The 23,954-nt window shown below is 39.7% G+C and overlaps 1 protein-coding gene across 8 annotated transcripts in view; it reads right to left on the bottom strand.

The window, feature by feature from the left end:
* Positions 1–20,991, bottom strand: part of LOC119732937 (AMP deaminase 2-like) — a 48,464-nt gene extending 27,473 nt beyond the window's left edge. For 2 of the 8 annotated variants that reach the window (XM_038206518.1, XM_038206519.1), the window contains exons 1-4: positions 20,812–20,990; positions 17,720–17,854; positions 8,483–8,714; positions 2,240–2,329 (exon numbers count right to left, since the gene is read on the bottom strand). In XM_038206518.1, the coding sequence (XP_038062446.1) occupies positions 2,240–2,329; positions 8,483–8,714; positions 17,720–17,831 (434 nt within the window). In that variant the 5' untranslated portion in view covers positions 17,832–17,854; positions 20,812–20,990. Of the gene's footprint in view, positions 1–2,239; positions 2,330–8,482; positions 8,715–10,504; positions 10,566–12,391; positions 12,552–14,711; positions 14,936–17,719; positions 17,855–20,811 lie in introns of those variants that run through there. The other 6 variants (XM_038206516.1, XM_038206517.1, XM_038206520.1 and 3 more) reach the window with 6 other exon arrangements.
* Positions 20,992–23,954: the final 2,963 nt, after the last annotated feature.

Raw genomic sequence — 23,954 nt, 5'->3', positions numbered from 1 at the left:
CACAGTATGAGCGTACATGTAGCTTGAGCTTCTTTGAGACAGAAAGTTGTCATTTTCTTGCGTCCTCGCTGCGATTGTTAAATTTATAAAATATTTTTGGTCGCCGTAGGGTCTCCTATGAGATCGTATAGGGTCTCCTATGAGATCGTATATAATGTGACAGGCCCTTTACATGTAATGCTGGAATTGCCCGCCTAACTTCTGGTGATATTTGTTGTAAGAATCTGAAAGTAACACTGAGAAAATGTGAGATGCATGTGGCTATGACACGTTAGACATGAAGGCTACAACTTAAGGCACTAGTTTGCACAAACAATATAAACAGTTGGAGCGCCATCTGGTGAATGCTTGCAACGCAGAGTGCATAGATGAGTGTTCTCAAACTTCGAAAATAAAAGGTCGATGCGCCGTCAAAAGGCGGAGGAGGGGTGCGCTATAATTATGTTGGGGCGCTATTTGCAGTCATACATTTCTTTATGCTAGGGAGCGCTATTCGCAGATGAACACGGATAACAGCTTTTAGGCCATTTCTCACACAGTAACACTAACAGTTAAGTAAAATACTGGCTCAGCATCATCTTTTTTAACACATCAGTGACCAGGGACTCTGAGGCAGTTTGGCCTTAAGACTTTTGACCTGATTGATTGCTACAATGGGCAGGCTTGTCAGTTTGACAAGTGTTGCATGTTACTGCTTTTGGCAGAGTTTCTGGCCAAAATATACCAGGTCAGGGTGGTCCCACTTGTTTGTCTTTTTTATTATTTTGTCCTTTTTTAAAGCATGGCAGGCAATTTTGAAAGCTTGACGGCAGCTTTTGAAGCTTTATGGCGGGTGCCTCAGAAAGCTTGGCAGGGCACCAGGTTATTTTTACAGGTTGGAGAACACTGATAGATACTGAGTTCTTGGGCAGTTTGGGGCGCTATTGAAATGCTATTGTGCAGGCTATGCTTAGCCAAGGAATGCTATACTTTAAAATTATTTTACAACCGACTGCTAAATTGGAATGCTATACTCAATTTGCAGTCCTCCCTCTTTCACTTGCATGCTTTGCAGAATGCTTTGAAGCTCGCATGCTATTTGGAATGCTATTTTCATTCTGCATGCTATTGAGAATGTTATATGGACTGCTAAAGTTAGCAGTCATCAAGTCATCATCTTCTGTGAATGCTATGTGGATGCTATAATAGCATGCACATGCTGTTTAAATGCTATTGAACTGCTATGCACATGCTAATATAGCAGTCTAGTTTGGTAAGGGGCAGTACAGGGGGTAAAAGGCTGGCCCCATCTCTACGGCCATTAAGAACCGGTTCGGAGTAGCGTCTACCTCAGTTGAGGGCATACCGATCGGTGCTCGAGGGGCGATACTTAGTAGTAAACTCAAGTACTGTGGCCTTAAGCTTAGTAAGAGCCAACTTAGTATCTTGTCGCAGAACGCCATCAAAGGCTCCATCTTTGTTTTTAACTGTTTTATGAACAAGTAGGTTAAGGGGACGGTGGTCCCTCCCCGGGGTAAGCTTGTCAGCCCCGGGGGGATGTTGCATACCTGCAAATCACGTCTGATCGCTTCGGCTGAGCGACTTCACGGTATGGTCCCGCTCGGCCCTGCTACCCGTGGAGGGGCCCCGTCATTGGCACATCCGCATGGGCGGTTGAGCTGTAGCATTTTCTTAGCCTACATGAGGCATTATTTCGTGCAAGTCTACGTGTTTTTAATAACACTGGGAAAACACTGCTTGTTCCAACTGGGAATTCAAGTGCTGTTTAATGTTCCTACGGTATTGTGATTGAAATACATTAGATGTACATGTACGGGTATGTGACACATGCATCAATAAGATGGGTTTAATTAAACCACACACACACAAATACATGTAGGTCTCGTTCAAATGACGTCATTTCCTACGGACCATCCAAGTGCATCAGCATTTTGAGCGTCAACTTGCATAACGCGCATCGGCTGCGTCGTATTTCGAACACATTTCGAGCAATAAGCACGCGTGTTTGGAACATTTTCAACACTGCGCAATGCATGCTTGATTGGTAAAATACACAGTTGCATTTCTCCTACAGAGATGGCCGTCATTGAACGAGCCCTATACACTGTACAATGTAGAATTGCATTCTCGCCAGCCAATTCTGAATGTTGTCAACAGAGGGCGCTCCAACATCTAAAAACAAACCACACATTACATGTACTGTACATTCACGTTTAGCACCGAAATGGAATTAACTCACTCGCTAGCTTCGTTGGTTCTCAAAGCGGTGTTGTCATGGAGATGGTTCAAATGAGCTAATTTATCGCCGTGGTGATGGTGCTTTTTAGCACTGCACACGTGTTGTAAATGGAGGCACACAAAACACACAGGAGGTCACCCAGATGAAAAGTTCAAGATGGATAAAGCCATTATGTGGGCAGAGGAGGGGGTGGGTAATTGGGAGGGGCATAAGAAAGAGAAAAAAAAGAGGGAAAAGGGAGGAAAGAAAATTTGCAAACGGTTAGCCAAACACAATAATGCAACTTGTTTTTCAAAAACCAAATGTTAAAAATACTAAACATAAAAAGATTCCAAAGGAGAAAAGGAGAAATTTTGTAGGCAGAGTTCCCTTCAGGCAAACATGTCAGAACACCAAACACCATGAAATTTTCATTGAACTTGATCAGTTTTTTAATCTTTTTGTTTGTTTTTTTTGTTTCGGTTTTTCAATCGGATGTCATCGGATGTCATCGGATGTCATCTTGGAATCATAATTTCATGAAACACAGGGTGATGTGGCAAAAGCTCACACAGATTGTGAAAAGTGATTTTCACTGTCAATTTGGGCAACGCACAAAAGCAAAAGAAAAGTAAAAGATTTGGCGATGCAAAGCATAATGTTCAGGTAGTGATTTTTTGCTGCTGAAATTCTGTGGCCAAATGTTTGACAGAAAAGTCTGTTCGGTTATTACAATACGGCGATTCCCAATACAGTGTGCCACCCAGAGGTTGCCACGGACAGTCCTTTTTCACAGTCGCAGTGCATTGTGGGAGACGGAAGACAAATGTGCCACAGCCCAGGACACTTAAAGCTGTTTGTTTGTCCGGTCAGTAGTTTTGTAAGCATATGATTCGAGTATATTTTTGGCTATTTGGGCAACTTGCCGAAACAGCCTTTGTATTTTGATAAGGCCAAAAAAAAATAAGTCTCCAGTTTCTGGTATGTGCGCGCGTCACCGTAGCCATGCGTGTCGGCAAAATGAAAAAGTTTTTTTTCAATAAAAGATGATGTCTCAAAACTGCCAAACTCACTGGTTTGACTGGAATCCTGCTGCTGCACAATTTTAACGTGTTTTTAGATGGGGGATATGATCGAGAATAAGCTTTATGTGGCCTCTCTGGACTCCCATATATTTGCACTAAGTTTAGTCTGGCACCATTTGCAGTCATCAGCCGACATTTGAAGCAAAAAAAAACAGGTAAAAAAAAAAAAAAAGCCGCGTCGCCGCACCACTTTTTGGGCAAGCTCCATACCAGAAACCGGAGACTTTTTTGGGGGGGCCTAATTGTCTCTTTTTTTTCCCCTTCTTTTTCAGTCGTTTCCCACAGCACTTGTACACATTTTCATCATGCATGGCACTTTGGGTACTATAAAATCAATCTGATTGCCGTTATACTTGGCACACACCAAGACAAGCAGGAGGTGCTATACCTGTAGATGTAAAAATGAAGCAATGTCACGATGACGTCATCACATGACGTCAAATTAAAGGTGCATTTTTGTAAGGCCTATAGAAACAGAACTAACAACAGAGACTAGTTTTCTCTTCTTTTCATCAAGGTGTTTTTTGTAAAGCGGCAGAATGCTATGCCCCAATCTACATGATCTATGGCAAATATCCTCACGTTGTCTGCCGACATGGGGTAGTTCAATGCTTTTGTCAACCGTTAACTTCAAAAATAGGCTCTCCGTAACAACCTCTGGGTGACCCACTGTATTGGGAAATGCCTGTATTGATATATCTACTCAAACCATGTACATGACATATGTGACGGCTAAAATGGGATTTACTATGATGACTACAATGTATTTAAAAATTACAAATGTAAGCGGCTGTTTTGAATAAAATAGCTAACATTTGCTAATATTGCATGTAGCCAATCGCTTTAGTTTCTGAACCACACACCCAAACTCTAATGTGCAATTCACAAAGACAGGCAGAACGAAAATTAACCCCCAAAAAAGTAAAGCAAACAAGCAAACGAAACCAAAAAAAATAACAAGTACGGGTCTGAAAGTTGGGAATCATAAAAGTTACTTAACTTTTTTATACTGCCAATTGCTTCACACATATTCTTGCATCAGTTTGTACATGTTGTATAAAAGGGATAAGCACCATTTTTTCCCCTTTACTTTCATTCACCACATCAAATAAAAAAACCTTATGTTCAGGCTGTAATGATTTACCTGTGTACACATACATACACGTACTTAGTAAAATCTACTACGTCCCTTTTTAGATTAAAAACGTCTCCGTTCTTCCTAAAAAAAAAACCAGTGTTTATAATCTCCATCAACAAGAAGAAACTTACATGTTTGTGGTCTACAATATCCACGCGTACATAAAAATACATCCAACATGTCCAAGTACAATTTGCCTTCCACGATGAAATTCCGTCTACAAATTTGTGTACTACCGGTACATGTAATTAGTTAACCTTAACTTAGAAAACTTTTGTCACAAAGCCGGTGAAATGCCTGAAAATACCGGTACCGGTAACACTTCTTGACCAGATGAACGTTTGGCAGGCAAATATATGAAAGAGCATTCCAGTAAATTTATGTTGAGCATACTGTATACATGTGTATGTATTGCTTTTTTCATGCCAATCGGGTATGCAAATTATGCACGATGTGACTTCATTTTTGGACAGAGATGAATAAAGACGACGATGCGTATCCTTGTGAAGGGGTCATGCATGTACCGGTTCTCCTACGGTACGGTACGTGAAAGCCTTTTGCTATTGGAGCGTGCACTCTATGGGGCAAACTCAAACCATGCAATGTCTTATTTGTGCTAGTATGGTTTCGGTGTGGTCATTATGCTCTCAGTATGTGGTAAAGTCCGCCCATATGGCACTAGCAATGTCCAGTCACAGCACTTGCAAAAAAAAAACTGGCAGCGCTATACATGTAAGTATAAACGCAATTTGGAAGCTAATCAAGGACAATAATTCCATAATGCACATCTGGTCAGCTTGTCTATGGGATGCGCATGCAACCTCATCCTTGGTTTATCAAAATGCAAATTTGTGTTAATCATTTAACGCAACAGTGGTCATCACCCATATTGCAAATACCGGTAATGATCCAATGATTTAGGCCTTTGGTTGTTTTATGCTTAACGCCTCATGCACCTCCCCCTTAACAAATCTTGGATTTTTCAATCCCCGCCCATCTACCGCCCTTTTCTAAAATCCTAGGTCAGCCACTGTACATGTGTACAAGTATATGGGCAATTCTCCATGGGAGAGCAAAAAATGTCAAAAATAAATATTTACATATTAAACCTTTTTTGTACTTTTTCCAGACCTCAATTAAATGGGGAATTCAGTTCAAAAAACGAAATTGAAAAAAAATACATATTTCTGTTAAAAACAGTGATTTTTGCAATTTATGATTAAAAACGTTCAGATTTGGTAAAAAAATAAAATTTTGTGTATGTATTACTTTCTGAATTATAGGGAAAAGATTTGATTTATTTTATGATGTTACAAGTTACTAACATTACTCAGGGTCATTAAAAAAAAATCTAAAAATATAAATATATAAATATATATAGTGTAGGCCTTCATTTAAAAATGTCAAAATTAGCACGTAATTCCGTTACCAAAAAAATGGCAAAAGTTACTTATTTCACAAATGTTCTTGTTTTTTTTCTTCAAATCATGTATGTTGAGAAAAGACCCTACTATAAACATAAATGAAAAATAAAAACTTTAAAATAGTAATTTCTTGGCATTTTTCCAAGTGGTAACGGAATTACGAAACGGTAACGGAATTACGCATGCACAAAGTATGCACATTTCCTCCAGATTATGTACGTATGTATGCATACATAACTTGGGAACTTTGTCACCCCCTCCTCAATGCACAGGTTGTCTGTCATGTTTGCCTTAATTTGAAGATTTTCTTGTGTATCGCGTCTACATGTATGTATGCACCTGAAGCAGAAAAATGCAACCCTGAAACATTTGCCTTTTTCCAAAAACGTGATCTGTAAATTTTATGTTTTGGATTAAAGCTGAGATTTTTTTCCTTCAAATCCATCAGTTAGAAACAATCACAAAAACAGCACATTGGGTTGCTGAGAAAATGCCAATTATGTAAAAGAAGTGATTTTCATCATTTCCAATGGTGCTTCAAATAGTGAAACATTACTGTAAGCCAATTGTGCAATCATCTTTCATATGTGCAATTTCTTAAATATTTTGACATACATCTGAAAAGGTTTAAAATAAGACTAAAAAGGATAAGATACCAGTTCAGGTGAAAAATAAAAGGTATTTTTCCATCAATTTCATTTGTACTCTTGTCATATTACGTGCCATGTTGCTTGTAAGGATTAGGACACATTGCGCTACATGCATTATTTTTTTATCCAAAAAATGTTTGCAGCAGATAATTTGTGTAGAAACTTATTGTCTTGATAGGATTTGCAGAGATTTTGGTACTTGAGATCCTTCAAAATTCTCCAAGAGGGTTTTGGAATGATTTTTTGTATTTGATGAACACGTCAAAAAACCTTACACTTACAGTTTGGTTTGATGCCCCTTTTAACATGTTTAAAGATAAAGAAAAATGAAGGTGTCGCCATTTCTTTTTAAAGTAGAGGATTTACCAGATTTATAAGGAGGGTTAAGTTCAAAGCAATAACACTTCAGGAGTTAAATGTTATTTTAAGAAACCCTTACCCAAAAGTGAGAGTTTTCAAAGGTTGGAACATCAAAAATAGACAAAATACAGGGTGAGTCAAACAAAGCGGAAGCCAAACCCCCAAAAATATAATTCATATTTAAAAAAAAATATTAAATTGCTCAATCCGTTCAAATAATTTCACCATTTAAATACCATCAACCTAAAACCTGTTTCTTCCAAAAAAAACCCAAAATTATTGTGTGTTCTGAGTTTGGAACAACAAAGAAAATGACACAGGATACTTGTTTCAACAATAGTCAACAACCGTTGTACACAATATCTTTGTTAACATCCCTGCTAAAGCCCGGTTCATACTCTGCGCGAAAGCGAACGCGAATTTGTGACGTCGTGGCAAGTATTCGCGCTGCGAATACATAAAAGTTGAACATATTTCAACTCGGGCGAATTTCACAGCAAATGTTTCATGACGTCAAATTCGCATTCGCTTGAAGCATGAACCGGGCTTTAGGCAAACAATACGGTCTATAAAATCCACCTTTTTTTTTCAAAAGATGGGCCTTCAAAGGGCCTTTGTTGAATATTATTTCACTTTTAAACTGAGGTTTTATCGCTGGTGATGTTTGAAGACAATTGTGACGATGATTCTTGAAATAACATTTTTGGCCAAATGTAGTTTTAGGGTCATTGTATTTAAATGGTGACATACTTTGAATGGGTGAGCAATTAAAGATCCCAATTTACATTTGGTATATAATGCTGTCAGCACTTTGTACACGTACTTGATGTTTGAAATAACTACATACAGTGGTACATGCCAGTAGCGCTCTGGAAATCATCACAAAAGTGTGAACGTGTGTAGTTCTCTATGAATCATTTTTAAAACCTTCAAACTGCTTCATGGATGCCAAAAATAGATATGTTTTTTAATGCACAGACATGCCCTGCTAAAAATATGAAGCGAAGATTGTGACTTCCTCCAAGTTGTAAACAACAGGGTTTCTTCCCCCAACAAATTTAACAAAGGCTGCAGAACTGTAGTGTTAGGATTTCTTTTCGTTCTTTGTTAGAAGCAGTAGCTTTAAGAAACATGGAATATTGTTCAGCTACAGCACCACAACTTCCATTACGGGGGAGTGTGGCCTGGTGATTACAGTTTGTGCTTCAGAATCAGAGGGTCGGGGTTCAAACCGTGCTGCTGACCACATGTTGTGTCCTTGGGCAAGCCACACCACCCCATTTACCTCTCCTCAACCAGGGGTATGCTTGCAGCTGGGGAGTAACCTGCACTGGGTTGGCATCAAATTTATGACATCAAAGTCGTTTTGTATGCCACGCACATGTACAGACACCGAAGATACATGTATGCTGACCTGATGAGCCATATTGGCAGGGAGCACAAACACATACAATGTACATTGTACATACAGACATTGTATGCACATGTACAAATGTAGCTACATGTACATGTATGTACAGTACTGCAAAGAGTTAGCAGTGACTCAAAGAGTAAAGTGTTTCCAGTGTATTAGTAAAGTCACCTTATATTAAAGACTCCATTTTTACCTGGCATAACTAATCTGCTTCTCCACTCCCTTCTTCTTCTCCTGTTCACTCTCAATGGGGATCTCATCGGGGAACTCATAGTTAGGGCAGCGAGACTCGTCATAGCGGCTGTTGCGGAAGACCTTCTTGGCCAGCTCCTCGTAGGTCTTGTCCATGTTGCTTGGCTTGTGCTTGGGGAAGGGCTGGATGTGGCGCGTCGGAGAGAAGGGGGCTATCTTAGTGGGGCTCTTCTCTGTTAGACAGGGAAAAAATAACACAACAGTGTGTAAAAGTAAATCTCTGTGGGACTTTAACCCTAACAATCCCAATTCAGTCAAGCTCCAACATGCCTAACACCATGGTTCTTTGTAATGTGTTGGAGTGAATACTGCACTAGTAAATGGGCTCAGGCATACATGTATGTACCACCTTTTTGTCCAACATTTTGGGTGTAGGGTTTACCATATGGTGTTGGAAATTGCAGGAGTGGGGAAACTTAAGGTTCCTAGTATATCACTCTAGGGGCCGGTTTTAATGCACCTAAAGGTAGCCATCAACACAAATGCAATAACTCAATTCTGAGACGATACGGTAGTAATTTTTGTTACAGTTCAGTTTTGGGGTTTTCACCTAGATCAGATCTTGTAACACTGAGCAGGCTTCTAACGTTGACAACTGTTGTATTTTGTTTCTGGCCAGGGACATGCAGTAGTCTAGGCAAGACATTGTTGTGCTTTGATACGCGATAACCCGCCGCCACGATAACCTGCCGTCACAAGATGGCAAACCGCTATCACCCACGAACCACCAGGAACAATGTCTAGGGAATCTTGTGAAATCTCTCCCCCCTCCCTCATGTACATGAATAAGGCGCTGCACATTTATAAGTGAGAGCTCTTGTACTTTTTTCGCATTTAAAACAAGTACGAGTGGGATAACAAATTTATCTTTAAACGAACTTGATGTATGTACACTGTATGTGAGAGCTCTTGTACTTTTTTCGCATTTAAAACAAGTACGAGTGGGATAACAAGTTTATCTTTAAACGAACTTGATGTATGTACACTGTATGTAAAATGCACGTGTGCATGTGTTATTCGTGCTGGAGACAAGCGCTAGGTCATCCGCAATGTCTAAGTCCTCCAGGGTTGTTGTCATCTTCCATCTTATACCAGTTCTTGCCCCTTCAACTGTCGTCCTCATCACCCAGTCAATGACTATGAGGAACAGGAAGCCTGACATGTTACAGCCCTTGTTACAGTCACCTTTCAGTGGTTATCATGTGATACAGCCTACAGGACAATACCACATTATTGTTATGTGTAATAAATTACTGTGGATCAGTCAATCAGGATCAGGAAGTCAAATTGAAGATTAATTAACCCCAACTCCCTAGGCATTTTTGCTCTGAAGCAACCTCAATCCTGCAATATCCTCCAACTGCCTCCACGTAAAAATTGCATGCAGCCTTATGAATCCTGCAAAATCCTCCGTTATTTCTTGAATGTTATGGTCCTTGGAGGGGTGGCCACTGCCTTAATCCTCCAAAGTCCTCTGACTATCTCTGCCAATATGTTGAGGCAGAGCCAGTGACATCCAGGAGCAGTGCAGAGGATTTCAAGCATAATGTAGACCTAAATTTATACACGGCTGAGCATGCATGTACATGTACATGCATACATATGATGTTAACAACACAAGGTCCGGCCCAAGACCCCGACACAGTGCATCCTCCAAAATCAGTCACACATTGTTGCCATGTATCCTCAATTATGCTGCAAAATGCTCCATTTTGCAAAAACCATTTGGGGAGGCTAAGGTTAATGCGAGAGTGCATGTAGGCCTGTACTTCATACATTTTCATCTACATGTACATAGGAAAATCTCAGGAGAGTACATAAATAAACAAAAGTGCATCCAGCCTTGCTTCCCTTTCACCAGCTGCCAGCTACATTTACATACATGTAGTACATGTAATTTGAAAGTAAAGATTGGTAAACCCAAACCCTATACATACACCAGAAATACATATACTGTACTTACCAGTACTCTAAAACGTGGGCGTTTTTATCACACAAGTTTTACAAGAGATTGTCTGCACTATACTGCTGCATGTATGTATGATACGCATTTTCACCACACACTGCTTGCACAATGTTGAGCTAACAATAACATGAAGAGTGCAGAGGTCACCCATTCAATCCGTTTATCTTCATCCTGAGCTACTTTAAATATCAGTTTTAGATATTGACATTTGAGATGAAAGCATACTTGACAAGATATTAAGAACTGCGGTAGTACAAAGTGCAATGTACGGTATGCAGTGAAATGTGCAAATGTTACATACATGTATTGCGCGTACACTATGCACATTGTTACAATCATAGCTTTTCTCATCTGTGTTTAAATGTGTATACATTGTGTACCGGTACAATAAATTATAAACACAAACAGTAAGCAGGTCATGATTACATTTTTGTAAGATGGAATTTTGCGTCGGGGTGATATACATCAAATTAGGTTTTTGCACTTCACCGACGTTTGAACACTGTATCAGTGTGTTACCTCCCGAGTGAAAGTTGGAAAAATATCACTCGGGTGGGACTCGAACCCACGACCTCCTGCTTCCTAATGCAGATGTCTTACCGGTACCACTCGACCTCCGAGGTAACGGGATCGGTTGGCTGGTTCGAATCTGATGTACATAGCAGCGGGTCCCCCATAAACTATTATAAGATTAAGTACATTTTTGTACTTAATGTAAAACGTGCTCTTGAACATCTTTCTTGTTCTTGAACATCTTTCTACAAAGTTTCAATATGGGCAATTCCATTTAATGGCCCAAAAGTGTGACATATTGAGAAGGCCTTTTGACTTTTGATAATAAATATCGAATCTTGGTCTCGCACTTTTCGCTGTAAACATTGCAAGCTTTGAACAAATATTCTCACCTGCAAAGGAATGGATAACTGGTTTTGTATTTTAGAAAATACGGTGGATATATTGTTTTTAAAAGTGTTATGTACTGGTACGTAACGAAGGAGAGACATTTTAGATAAAGTCACAAAGTAAGCATTAATACATGATCCCCTAATACAATGATCCCCTAATGTTGTCTGATTTAAGAAGATGTACCCAGGAGCAATGCCATCAGTTAAAACCTAGAAAACTCAAGAGTCAATTTGTGTGAAGAATTTTTTGATCTTTTATAATCATGATTTAAATACAAATGAACAGACTGGACATTTGTCACAAAATGTCTGTCCCTGTTCATACATAGCCGGTGCAAAAACTGTTCTATTATCGCTTGATAGCAATGTAAATGGGTTGATATTTCAAATGAAAGTGTGTTAATGTATTACTATTAGAAACTGAATTTGTCCTAAACACCCTTTTCCTTGCAGTGTGTCTCTCCATGTTACCGTACGTATTTACACAGAAAAAGACTTGTATCATGTCTTGTATTTTCTTTCCTTATCACTTTCAACTTAGCAAGGTATAGGATAAAACAAAGAAAACACTAGCTCATCTTTTACCGTTTATATGGAACATCCATAAGCTTATCTAATTGGCCCATTAGTGTGGCTCCATATTGCCTCATTATCAGACATACAGGTACTTTATTTACTTTTAAGCTTAAAACAGAAGTGGTTATTTAATAGCTCAGCTGTTCACAATATATGTAGGGTACGTACATTTAGTTGTACATGGGATGTACAATGTACATGTACATGTACATACGTGTACACACACAGTATGTACATAGTACAGTACCGTACATGTCATGCATGTGCATGAATGCCAACGAACACCCACTAGTGGCACTAGTACATGTACATGTACAGTTGTGTCTGTACAAAAGCTTACAGCATACCAATTACAATGTGTACATTTTCTGAATATCACATACCGGTACATGTAATGACTTACATTGTAACAGAATCCGCTTTGACAAGATTATCATCCAGTTTCTGAAGACACAATTCACACCAACAGCAAGCCACCACTCTTTGTAGCTTGGACACACAGACAGAATCACAGGACTCTTTTGTACAATTTTTTGTCCTTATTCCACGGAACAAGTATTGTCAACAGAATTCCGTTCCACACGTCATGTAGTTCAAGGTACCAGTATTGTCATTTACAACACAGCAATTCCTATTCACTCTAACTACATGTATTCAGGGTCAAAAAGCTGAACCAGGTCATTGCACTAGGCATTTGTATACAGCTCCAGGGTTTTTGCAATGACGGGATGGGTAGGGCCAGCATTTTAAATATAAATAACCTTGACCTTAACTACATGGAGTGTGCATAATTCACACTTCTATGGAGGCGCGCAGGCCTACACAATAGGTCACATGTAACAGATAGCTCCATGGTCACAATCACTTTTGTTTTTCATACTATATACTGTACAAAACTATTTAGTGCACAAATATGTATAAAACTTATGAAAATGTACATGTATGTGTTGCAAAAAAGAAGATTGGGCTAAATTAAAAGTGTATACCTGGTATGTTTTTACATGGGAAAAACAACTATCGTATACAGGAAAAAGCAAAATGTACCGTCACAATTTGCAAGAAGTTTCTCATCATAATCAAATCATTGTCTCAATCAAGTTTTGCAGTGTCCTAAATCGAAGTTCTCTCCAAATTCTTTTCTTCTAATACATGTAATAGAAACATGCCAAATGAAGTGACCTGTCCGATTTAGGCAAAGTTGTACATATGTACATATGCACCCGTACATACATAAACATGTATAGATCTATATTAATAAGTCCTCACAGTTTATAACAATTCAGTCACAAATATATACAATCATAACTTGGTCTCAAATCATCCGAAGTACATGTACTGTATGTCCTCAAGTGGCAGCCAATCAAATTGCAATCAGGAATCCTTGCCATTGCATGTCATCATCTTTTTAGTACAATGTACTTGTTACCATCCTTTTGATTTGACTGTGATTGACAATTGGGCAATTCCACTCTAATGGGCCATTAAGATAAGTTTATGGATGTTGCATACATGTATATGGTTAAAAAAGAGCTAGTGTTTTCTATAGTTTTTTTTCTATACCTTGCTAAGTTGAAAGTGATTACGACAAGAAAGTACAAGATATCTTTTTCATTTGAGAAAATAACAGGTCTTTTACATTGCTATTAAGTGAAAATATAACATTTTTTTGCATTGGCTTTAAAGTTATGATGTGATTAGGGTTACGTATGCACAGGGACAGACATTTTGTGACAAATGTCCAGTCTGTTCGTACATACATGTACCTGATTATATTATCAAATAATTCTTCACACTGACTCTGAGTTTTCTAGTTTTTTACTGTTTGCATTCCTCCTGGGTACATCTTTTTAAATCAGACAACATTTGTGGATCATTAAATGTTATGCTTACTTTTTGACTTTATTGAAAATGTCTGTCCTTCGTTAGGTACATGTACGTAACACTTTTAAACACAATATCCACCGTATTTTCTAAAATACATGTACCAAACCAGTTATATCCTTTGCAGGTGAGGATATTTGTTCAAAGCTTGCAATGTTTACAGCAAAAATTGAGAGACCAACATCATAGTTTTTTTTATTATGAAAACTCAAAAGCTCTTCTCAAATGTCACACTTTTGGGCCCATTAGCGTGGAATTAAATTTAGTTTGCCAGTGTGGTGTTTTTTTAATGCTTATGTACAAAAATGTAAGTCAGGTTGCCAATTTGTTATATTTCAAGATTCAAACTCAATAGACTTGTTTGACCAGTCATGATCTGTAGCTGACCACATCTACTGGTAGCTAGTGTCCCTACTTCTCAATATTTTGAACCAATAGCAGATGATTCCTGGTCATTCTATAATAAAAATATTCCATACACTTAACAACCTAATCTGGTAAATCTACATACAACCTAATCTGGTAAAAGTCTGATTTCCTGGTTTACACATTTTTCATACCACATCGCGTTGAGTTGCCCTGAGACTTTTACAACATACCGGTACATATGTACATCCCACTCCCACAGTATACATGTAGCTTTTTATTTTCCCATGCTTCCATTATTCCAAAGGAAAAAAAGTAAGGTTGACTTAAACCATCTGTTCCTTGCTCCATGCTTAAACCATGGAGGTACCAGTACCCTGCTTTTAGCAAACATTAGGGTCTATACCATGGAGTTATAGCTCCATGATTATACGTACCATACATGTTTACAATCATAATTCCATGATTATACGTACCTGATTTATGTGTACCGGTAGATGTCACCAAAATGGTAAAAACTTGGCAAAGGTCAGCTTAATTTACACACATAATGTACAGTACATGTACAGTAGATTGTACTTCCTCAAGTTGTTGTGCAACCACTGTACACAGTCAAAATACCAGTAGCAGGAAATGAGTTCGACTGTTTATAGCTCAATGGTTCAACACAGCATGCAAGGATTGCACAACAGCTGGTTGTAACATCACTACAGTATGCATGCTATATGCAGGTACCAGTACCAGGTAGGTGTGTACAAAATGCATCAGGGATGTTTGTTGACCTTTCTGCTTGAAACATCCAGGGTCCGTGACTAATGCTAATACACTGTGTATAGGCCTTAATGCTGGCAATTCATGAGTGGACCACAGAGGGCAGTATTGCCAATCTCTGGAGATAGCTACCCAGGGTAGCAGACCAGTAAATAAACTTCCATAGACCCCAATGGTAAATGCTCCCACTCCAAAAATTCGGGAAAAATACTCACAACTCTCAAAGGTGTTCGAGACACACATCAAATTAAAGCTTATTTCATCATCTTTCATTTTCTTTTCAATTTTCGGGGGGTCAACTGATGACTTTTAGGAGAAATTTCCATCTGAAGATGATCACCCCTGAAAATAGTCCTGAAGCCCATCGCCATTTTGAAAAAACGATGCCTTCACTCCATTGCAAAATAGAGCGCTTTTAGGGTCCAAATTACATCAAAATTACACAGAACTGCAAGCTCCCAGTACTGTGCACGGCTTCCACCCATATTTTTTACAAACCCTCAAGTTCATGGCCCACAGCATGCTCAAATACCGAAGATTTTGAGGGCATGCAAATCGTGATTTGGCCGGCGCAGGCAATTTCGGACCGATTTACTGGTCTGCACCCCCAGGCATGCCGGTACATGGGCCTTTTGCATGGTTGGGACGAACGTCACACAGCTGAGGCCCTAGCTTAACGGTTGAACACACTAAACTATATGGTGATTGCAAAAACCCTTTTCACACTAGTTAGCAAGAATCCTGTGGACAGCTCTTTAGTCACACCTTAAATCCATTTTAAAGGCTGTGCTACTGCCATGCTGTTGAGCTCAGCAATTGGCTGTGGACTCCTTGCACAAACAGTATATGAAGATGGTGCTTTACGACTGCCTTCAAAAGCCCCAGAAGGCAGGACACACCAAGCGTGCGCATTGGTTTGCATGAGAGTGTGGTGCAAAGTATGCACGTCAAATTCTATGGGCACAAGTCTTTAAAGTCTTTGCAAATGAGTGTCTGGGACCGTTGGCAATACTTTTTTAATGTTCCTCCAAGTGGTCCTCCCCCCAACTTTCACTTTGTAACTGATGGGGGTACTTGTAACTGGGTGTAGCAGTTGCTCAGTAGTAGCAACTGCTCAGTAGGGGTAGAGGGGGGTTTCTTAATGTAATATTAAATTGCCATAGACTGAGAAAGCATCATACGGTAGCTTTCAATAATTTGAGGGGTTGGGGGCAGGACCGCTTGCAGGTCATGCATTTAGTGACTGCTGTATATTCTGACAGTGTCACCCCTATGTTCCGACAACCAGCACATAAGATTGTGTTACTCCCAGTTAGGGTTAGGAATAGGAATATGTTCAGTCGGAACATAGGGGTGTCGGAACATACATGTATCGGTGTCGAAACACAGAGGTGTAACCCAAGCATTTAGCACACCTTCACTGAATCAACCCTTCCCCTTTCCTGAAAGCTAGATCTGTCCCTGTTGCTCTAATGGCCAGCTTACAGGTAACTACTTGAACCAAATGCATCTAGAGTACCGGTAGCTTGCCATAAGTAAAAAAACTTTCAAACCGTTCACTGCGCTTTCCAGGCCATCGTCACTCCACACATTCATTCCCTGTAATGTGGATGCAAAGATGTCATCGTGAGCATGCACATTCTTAACGACTTGAATTGAGTGTGGCATGGCAATGGTAGGCCATTTAAAACAGTGCCATTTGGAATTGACTCTAGCGAGTTTGCAAGTTAGCCATGCCCCTTAGACAACCCTATGGCAATTGTGTACGCTAACTTTTGTTTGTCTCAGATTTTGCGCGGTACGCATCCATTCGTGTATCATGTACATTTTTTTTTTTGACAATATTTCACAAACTGCGCCGACGAGATTTACTAACACGATTCTACCGTGATAGGTCAATTACCGTAGCCCGAACGATCCAATCGAGCCAAAGGATGGTGCCGTGCCAAACTCAAAACGCCATGCTATCACAGTGCTGATTTTGAATTAAGTCAAATTGATTCAGTTCGGCATGGCATTATAGCACAGCGTTCAGATCTGTTGTTTGGAATTACGACCCGTCATGCCAAGATGATGCCACACCAAACTCAAAACGCTGTGCTATCGCAGTGCCGATTAAAAATTTATATTGATTCAGTTCGGCACGACATTATAGCACGGCGTTCAGATCTGTTGTTTGGAATTACGACCCGTCATGCCAAGGATGATGCCACACCAAACTCAAAACGCTGTGCTATCGCAGTGCCGATTAAAAATTTATATTGATTCAGTTCGGCACGACATTATAGCACGGCGTTCAGATCTGTTGTTTGGAATTACAACCCGTCATGCCAAGGATGATGCCGTACCAAACTCAAAACGCTGTGCTATCGCAGTGCCGATTTAAAAGTCAAATTGATTCAGTTCGGCACGACATTATAGCACAGCGTTCAGATCTGTTGTTTGGAATTACGACACGTCATGCCAAGGATGATGCCACACCAAACTCAAAACGCTGTGCTATCGCAGTGCCGATTTAAAAAAGTCAAATTGATTCAGTTCGGCACGACATGATAGCACGGCGTTCAGATCTGTTGTTTGGAATTACGACCCGTCATGCCAAGGATGATGCCACACCAAACTCAAAACGCCGTGCTATCGCAGTGCCGATTTAAAAGTCAAATTGATTCAGTTCGGCACGACATCATAGCACGGCGTTCAGAACGGGCCTTACCTGAGGAATTGGCATGTGATGCAGTAGCATTCAGGTCCAGAACTAGAGGTTTGAACTCTCTGTTGGCAGGGCCGTTTTCCATGCTCTTCGGGGGGCTTGATGCAGTAGCCATGCTGATTGCAGTCTTTTATCAATCTAGAAAATGGGGGGAAAAAAACAATTTATATAAGGCAAAAAAACCAACAATCGGTTTCTGGTCAGCGCGCGCGTCGATTTTAATCATACGCGTCAACCTTTTTTTTTCTTCAAATGAGCACGGAAGCTACAACAGCGCCCTCTATTGCCGCACCTTCTCAAATGTTTGTACCAAGGAGCACCAAGGAATGGTGAAATTGCACCAAGGCAAATGATAAAGGGCACGAAGGCAAATTATGGAGGACACCAATGTATAATGAGGACGCAAAAAAGCAAAATAGTAGCCACCTTGTCTGTACAATTCAAGCTTGAAAAAAAAAAAGTCCCCCCCCCCAAAAAAAAAACGCGTCGCTGCATCAATTCCGGAACTTCGGTCTGACCAGAGACCGATTTTTTTTTTTTGGACCTAATTGCAGTGATAATTACAGGGAAGTTAACTCAAACTAGGATGGGTAGCTCAGTTGCTAGTACCGTAAACTAGAGGTTGCTGGTTCAAACCCCATTCGGTCATACACATTTTTGATGTTCATTTGGAAACACATGTTTTGCTTTTGAGCAGTGGCATAGCCAGGATTATTATTGTGAGGGGGCACCATGGGCAGACCCAACAGCATTTCTCCCAAATTTCCAGGCCACTGCAAGTGCTGCGAATTTGAAAAGTGGGGGGGGGGGGGGTTGCTAGAGGGTGCTCTTTTCTCTCATCAATTTATTCACATGTCATACAGACATGCCCGTACATGTCACTGGTTTTGAGCCACAAGAGAGAACAAATAGTTAAGATGGAAGCATACTTTATTGAGCTACTGATTTAAACTTTATTTCCCAAAGTTTTCACCTTTAATTGAAGTTTTGCGTAATTCTTTTTTTTTTAATTCAAAAATGGAGTGTTTGATATTTTGTATAAAATTTTTAAAATGACTTGTAATTCTAAATCTTCAACGACAAAAAACCAGCGTCGCCACATCAATTCCGGAACTTTGGTCTGACCAGAGACCGACTATTTTTTGGGGGGGGGCCTAATCCATGTTCTTCAACATATTTTTTCCTGACAAATTTTCAATTTGTATGTTTACTCAAATGGAAATTATTCTGTTTGGACATTCTTAACCTTTATTGGGTTGCTTCTGGGCCAAAAATACACAAAAAGACATGCCTGAATTATTGTTGGGCTGTAAAAAAAAAAAAAAGTAATTCCAATTTGTAGGCCCTTAAGGCGAAGTAAAAAAAAAAACATGTTTAGCGTCCCCGCCTGCTTCCTTTTTAGAGGCCGCCTCCTTTTTTTTTTTTTTTTTTTTTTTTTTTTTAAAAGACAAAAATTGATACATTTTAACGATCTCTGACGAAAGAAATTGTATTTTTAGACTTTTATACCGTGTATAAAGCTGTCTTTTATACCGTGTATAAAGCTGTGGAAATAGTCAATGAGTCCAAGTGGCGGCCATTTTGAAAAAAGCTGGTAACCATCTTGAAAAATAGCCCGGCCGCGTTGTCTTGAAAAATGTGTCGGGCGGCCATTTTGAAAAAAAAAAAAAAAAAAAAAGGGCCTCCTCCTTCCTTTTTGTCAAAGAGGCAGGACGCTAAACATGTTTGTTTTATTATTTTGCCTAATATTCCAACTACATGTAAGTGTGGCTTTTTTGTAATTGATACCATGGAGGTAGGAATACCTCCGTGTTGATACTGCATTCAAATGAGAACAACTTTTGTTTTGCTGGAAACAAAAAAAATATAGTATGATTTTTTGTCACACTGGCATTCAGCCCACTCCTGTGAACCAAATATAAACTACTGGTAGATTCCCTACTTATTATCACTGCCATGCTACTGATGTAAGGATTAAGATGCACAACATTGGAGATCAATGGTGATAGGTGAATTGCTTTTGTTCACCCAGCTGTCAATGTTTCTTTGTGCCACTAGTCCTTGGTCTGAATCATGCAAGGCCATATGGCACCCCATAGCACAAGAATTCAGTGTGTACAGTGAGCCATCACAATAGGCCTGCTCTGGTACTGGTAAAGATTACAATAGAGGTGTAGGTTTTTTTTATTTTTATTTTTTTTTGGGGGGGGGGGGAGAGGGTTGGGAAGGGGCTACATACATGTAGTATAGGCCAACATGTGGAATGTTATTAATTAAGTATTACATATTAACTTTTTTCCTACTAAAGTACTAGCCCTTAGGACTCAGTGCCCAGAAAAAAAAAAAAATTAAAAAAAAATTGTAGCTAACCACCCCCAAGATTTTTTTCTTTTTGTTTTTTCTTCCTTTTAATGATCTCAAGATAGAGAACTGCACATCAGTATAGTGAAAAATTGGCAAAAACAATACTCCCTGATCCTTCCCTTGTTACTTTTTTTTTTAGTAAATTGATCATTTTTTGTTAATAAATCACACGTTTTTATAAAAACAACTGGGGTGCTAACTACATTGTAATAACAGTTAGAACTCCTTTTCGTTGACTTTTGTCTTTGGCATGTTTGGTCAGTCTTCTAGTATTGGACAAAATTCGAAAAAGGAGTTCTAGAGCCCCACTTCTGCCATACTGGGTCTAACTTGAACACGTACGTAGCCTAATTTAATGCAAAATTTTGCAAAATTTGAAGCATTCTTAAACCATGACGAAACCAGAGACAACACATCAAACGTATCAAATCATCAACCTGAATAACAGGGAAAAACAAAATGTTTGTGAACACAGAATGTTTGTGAACCAAAAGAAGGTTTTATAACAACAGAACAACACAACAACACGCACAATCCTTTGTTGCAATTCTTCCCGTTAATGGTGCAACGGCCTTCACAGATGGTGTCGCCTCGTAAGGAACAGCTTTAATTAGGGCGAAGTTGAGATTAAAAATTAATAAGAACACAGTCAGTCACAATTGACGGTCATAGAAAATTCGCAAAAAAAAATAGGAAAATAAAGAGAAACTTAGGAATATAGCGAGTCTTACCGTGTTTTTATGAAAGAAGGCTTTAATCTTGTAACCGATTTCAGTGTCCAGTGAAAGATTTGTTCGCCTTAGTCCTTACCTCAACGATAAACAAAACGTCCTTGAGAATATGATCTGAAGGTCTTTTTTCGTCAAAGCAACTGACGCGTCGCCCTAGCACCTAGCAGACGACCATAGACATAATGAGACGACCCCAACCTCGTCCCCAGTGCTTACTTTATTTCCAACCGCGTTTGAGAGAGCAGGTACTGGTGGGCGCGTACTGCTTGACATCCTGCGGACGAGGTTGGAGACGACCCTATAAAACGACAATAGCGCCCTCAAGTGGCAAACCAGCTCGAAGCTGTGTTTTCCCGTCCAGATCCAAAATACAGATTCCATCTGGCAACTTTTTAAACCAATCATAACATCCTAAATCATATCCTCTGAGATGTGTTTGGCACGCTAAGCTGAAGTCATTATTCATCCGATACTCACATAGATCCAGGTATAGAAACATTTTCGTCTTTCGTAGCTTTTCATTTCACTAATTTAGAAGAGCTGACGGGGGCGGCCGGGGTTATTTTCTACGTGCCAATGGTCTTCAATATAACTGCAATGACTTATAGACCATGTGACATTTGTTTACAAATTGGGTATTGTGCCAACTTTTAGCAAACGGTTCTCTTCTGCGGTACGGTAAAGGCCTATCTGTTGAAACGAAATTATGACACTATACACAATATATGCTTAAACGTTTGGGTTGCCCTACGTCACAGGCACATGGTCTATATAGCCTACCAAAATCCCAAGAACGAACGTGTGCTTTTTATCAGTGCCACCAATAAAGTTAATTGAACAGCATGCATGCACCATTATTACTTTTGACTTTTCGAAAATGTTCGGAGACTGTATATTTTCGCGTACAACGTAATAACACGGGTCCGGACGTGTTTTGCTCATAGAGCAATACAGCCTTATGGTTTTGCCCCAAAGGCAATGTTAAAAAAAAAAAAAAACAGTCATATAAAGCCCTGGAGGCCGAGGCCGGCGAGCCTCAACTTGCTGCACTAGCTGATCATAGTGCACTAATCAACATTCAACACAGCAATTAGCAACGCACGGACGTCGCTAGACAATTTTGAATGGGGTGGGTGCCATCATGAAATTTGCCGACGTTCATCACGCAAAACGAGTGTAATAATTGCCGCTCAAAATGATCCCTTTAATTTCCTCCACAAATAATATGAATACTTTTCGGGGCCCGCTTAATTAAGAGCCCCGGGACATTTTTTGATTCTCGATGCTCTGTGGTGCAATCTGAGGCATTTCCTGGCCACTTTCCCCTGACTAGCTTTTTGAATAAAATGTGCTCGTGTTTAGGGAGATGGGGTGGGTCATCACAGTTGATATATTAAATCACAAACATCACATCAAAACTGAAGCCGGACCGTCTGTTTCGAGATTTGCCCTCTTTAGCGCGACTTCGCGCAGCATGCAGTACCGTGCCGACATGCAGAATGTACAATCTGTTGCCATGGGTTTACAGAACCGGATTTTAGCTTCGCGAGGTTTTGAGCTGCGGTGTTTATTTTTTTCATTCTCCATTTTTTCGTCTTCCCTCTTCCTTTCGCCTTCCTTCTCCATTCTTCATTTTCTATTTGCGGACAGCACCATGATTTTGCAGAGAAAACTGACTCCCCCAACCACCCACCCCTCTAACGACGCCCGGCTCCCGGTGGAGCAACGAAGCAAATTTCAAGCTTAAGGCCGAAATAAAATTAAGGGTAGGAACTTCCGAAAAAAATCTCAACCCATACCCTTTTATATTTTAAAAAGATAGCAATTAGCCCCCCCCCCCCCCCAAAAAAGCCTCCGGTTTGGTATGCGCGCGCGTCGCCATAGCCAAGCGCGTCGGCAAAATAAAAACGTTTTTTTTTTCAATGTAAGATGATGTCTCGAAACCGCCAAACTCACTGGTTTGACTGGAATCCTGCTGCTGCACAATTTTAACGTGTTTTTAGATGGGGTTACGATCGAGTATTAGCTTAATGTGGCCTCTCTGGATATTTGCACTTAATTTAGTTCATTTGCAGTCATCAGCTAACATTTGAAGAAAATAAAACGGTAAAAAAAAAACACTTTTGTGGGCAAGCTCTACACCAGAAACCGGAGACTTTTTTTCGGCCTTAGCTTACTCAATCGATGTGAAGCAGAAAAATGCAACATTAAATTTCGGTGGTTAATTATTGAAAGAGACATTCTTTGTTAGTCTCATTTTGTCGCTGTTGAATATAATTATAATTTTGTCAAACGATCTTACATAGTCGTGTTTGTTTTTGCAAACAGTAATTAGATCTTTTGTTCCGATTTTTTTTTAATATGACACTAAACTAAATTTTAAAAGCCCTGTTTTTATTTGCGGATCAAGTCGGGCGGGAGGGCGATAACGGGTGCCATGCATCATGCTCCCCAACAATTATTGCCTTTTATATTAAAACCAGAAAAAAAGCAACGAAAAGAAGACTGTTTAGAAATCGATGCCACTCGTAAAGAGATCTGTTTCTTTGAATTGCTATTTTCCTAGCAATATAAAAAAGTTATTCACTGTTGAATCAAACATCGAATGACAAAAAATCCGCCATCGTGTTATAGTAAGTTGTTGAATTATATCTTCGCAAATTATATAGCTGCCAGACAATAATTCGCGCTCTGGCAGGGCAGATTTATTTTGTGCCCAAAATGAAAGCCCTATTTGTTAGATTCGCATGTTCGGAATAAAGCATTGTTTAATTTGTTTTAAAACAAACATTCGTTAGGTAGAAGGATCCATCGGGGTTTATACGGCTTCAAATAGACACTCGTCTATATCGGTCAGCGGCAAAACGCACGCTGCGCTAAATCGGTCACAGGCAAAAGGTTGCAACTTGCTGGTCAATCACTGACGGTGACTCGAAATAATTCAAACCCGAATTAGTTTTTAAAGATTCCCCCGAAATTTGGTAAATGGTACCCCGAAGCACACTGTTATTTATTTCCACTCGTATACGAAAAGGAGCCTTGCAGCGCTGATTTCCTTAGTTCGCCCTCGTGCTCACAGGACGAAAGTAATTTTCTTAGCTTTGTTCCCCCAAAAACTCACTTAGAAAGCAATGCCTTCGACG

Source organism: Patiria miniata, unplaced genomic scaffold (genome assembly GCF_015706575.1).
Source record: "Patiria miniata isolate m_02_andy unplaced genomic scaffold, ASM1570657v1 HiC_scaffold_25, whole genome shotgun sequence".
NCBI classification, from domain to species: Eukaryota; Metazoa; Echinodermata; class Asteroidea; order Valvatida; family Asterinidae; genus Patiria; species Patiria miniata.
The sequence above is the reverse complement of the archived record's forward strand: the minus strand, read 5'-3'. Positions and strand labels throughout refer to the sequence as shown.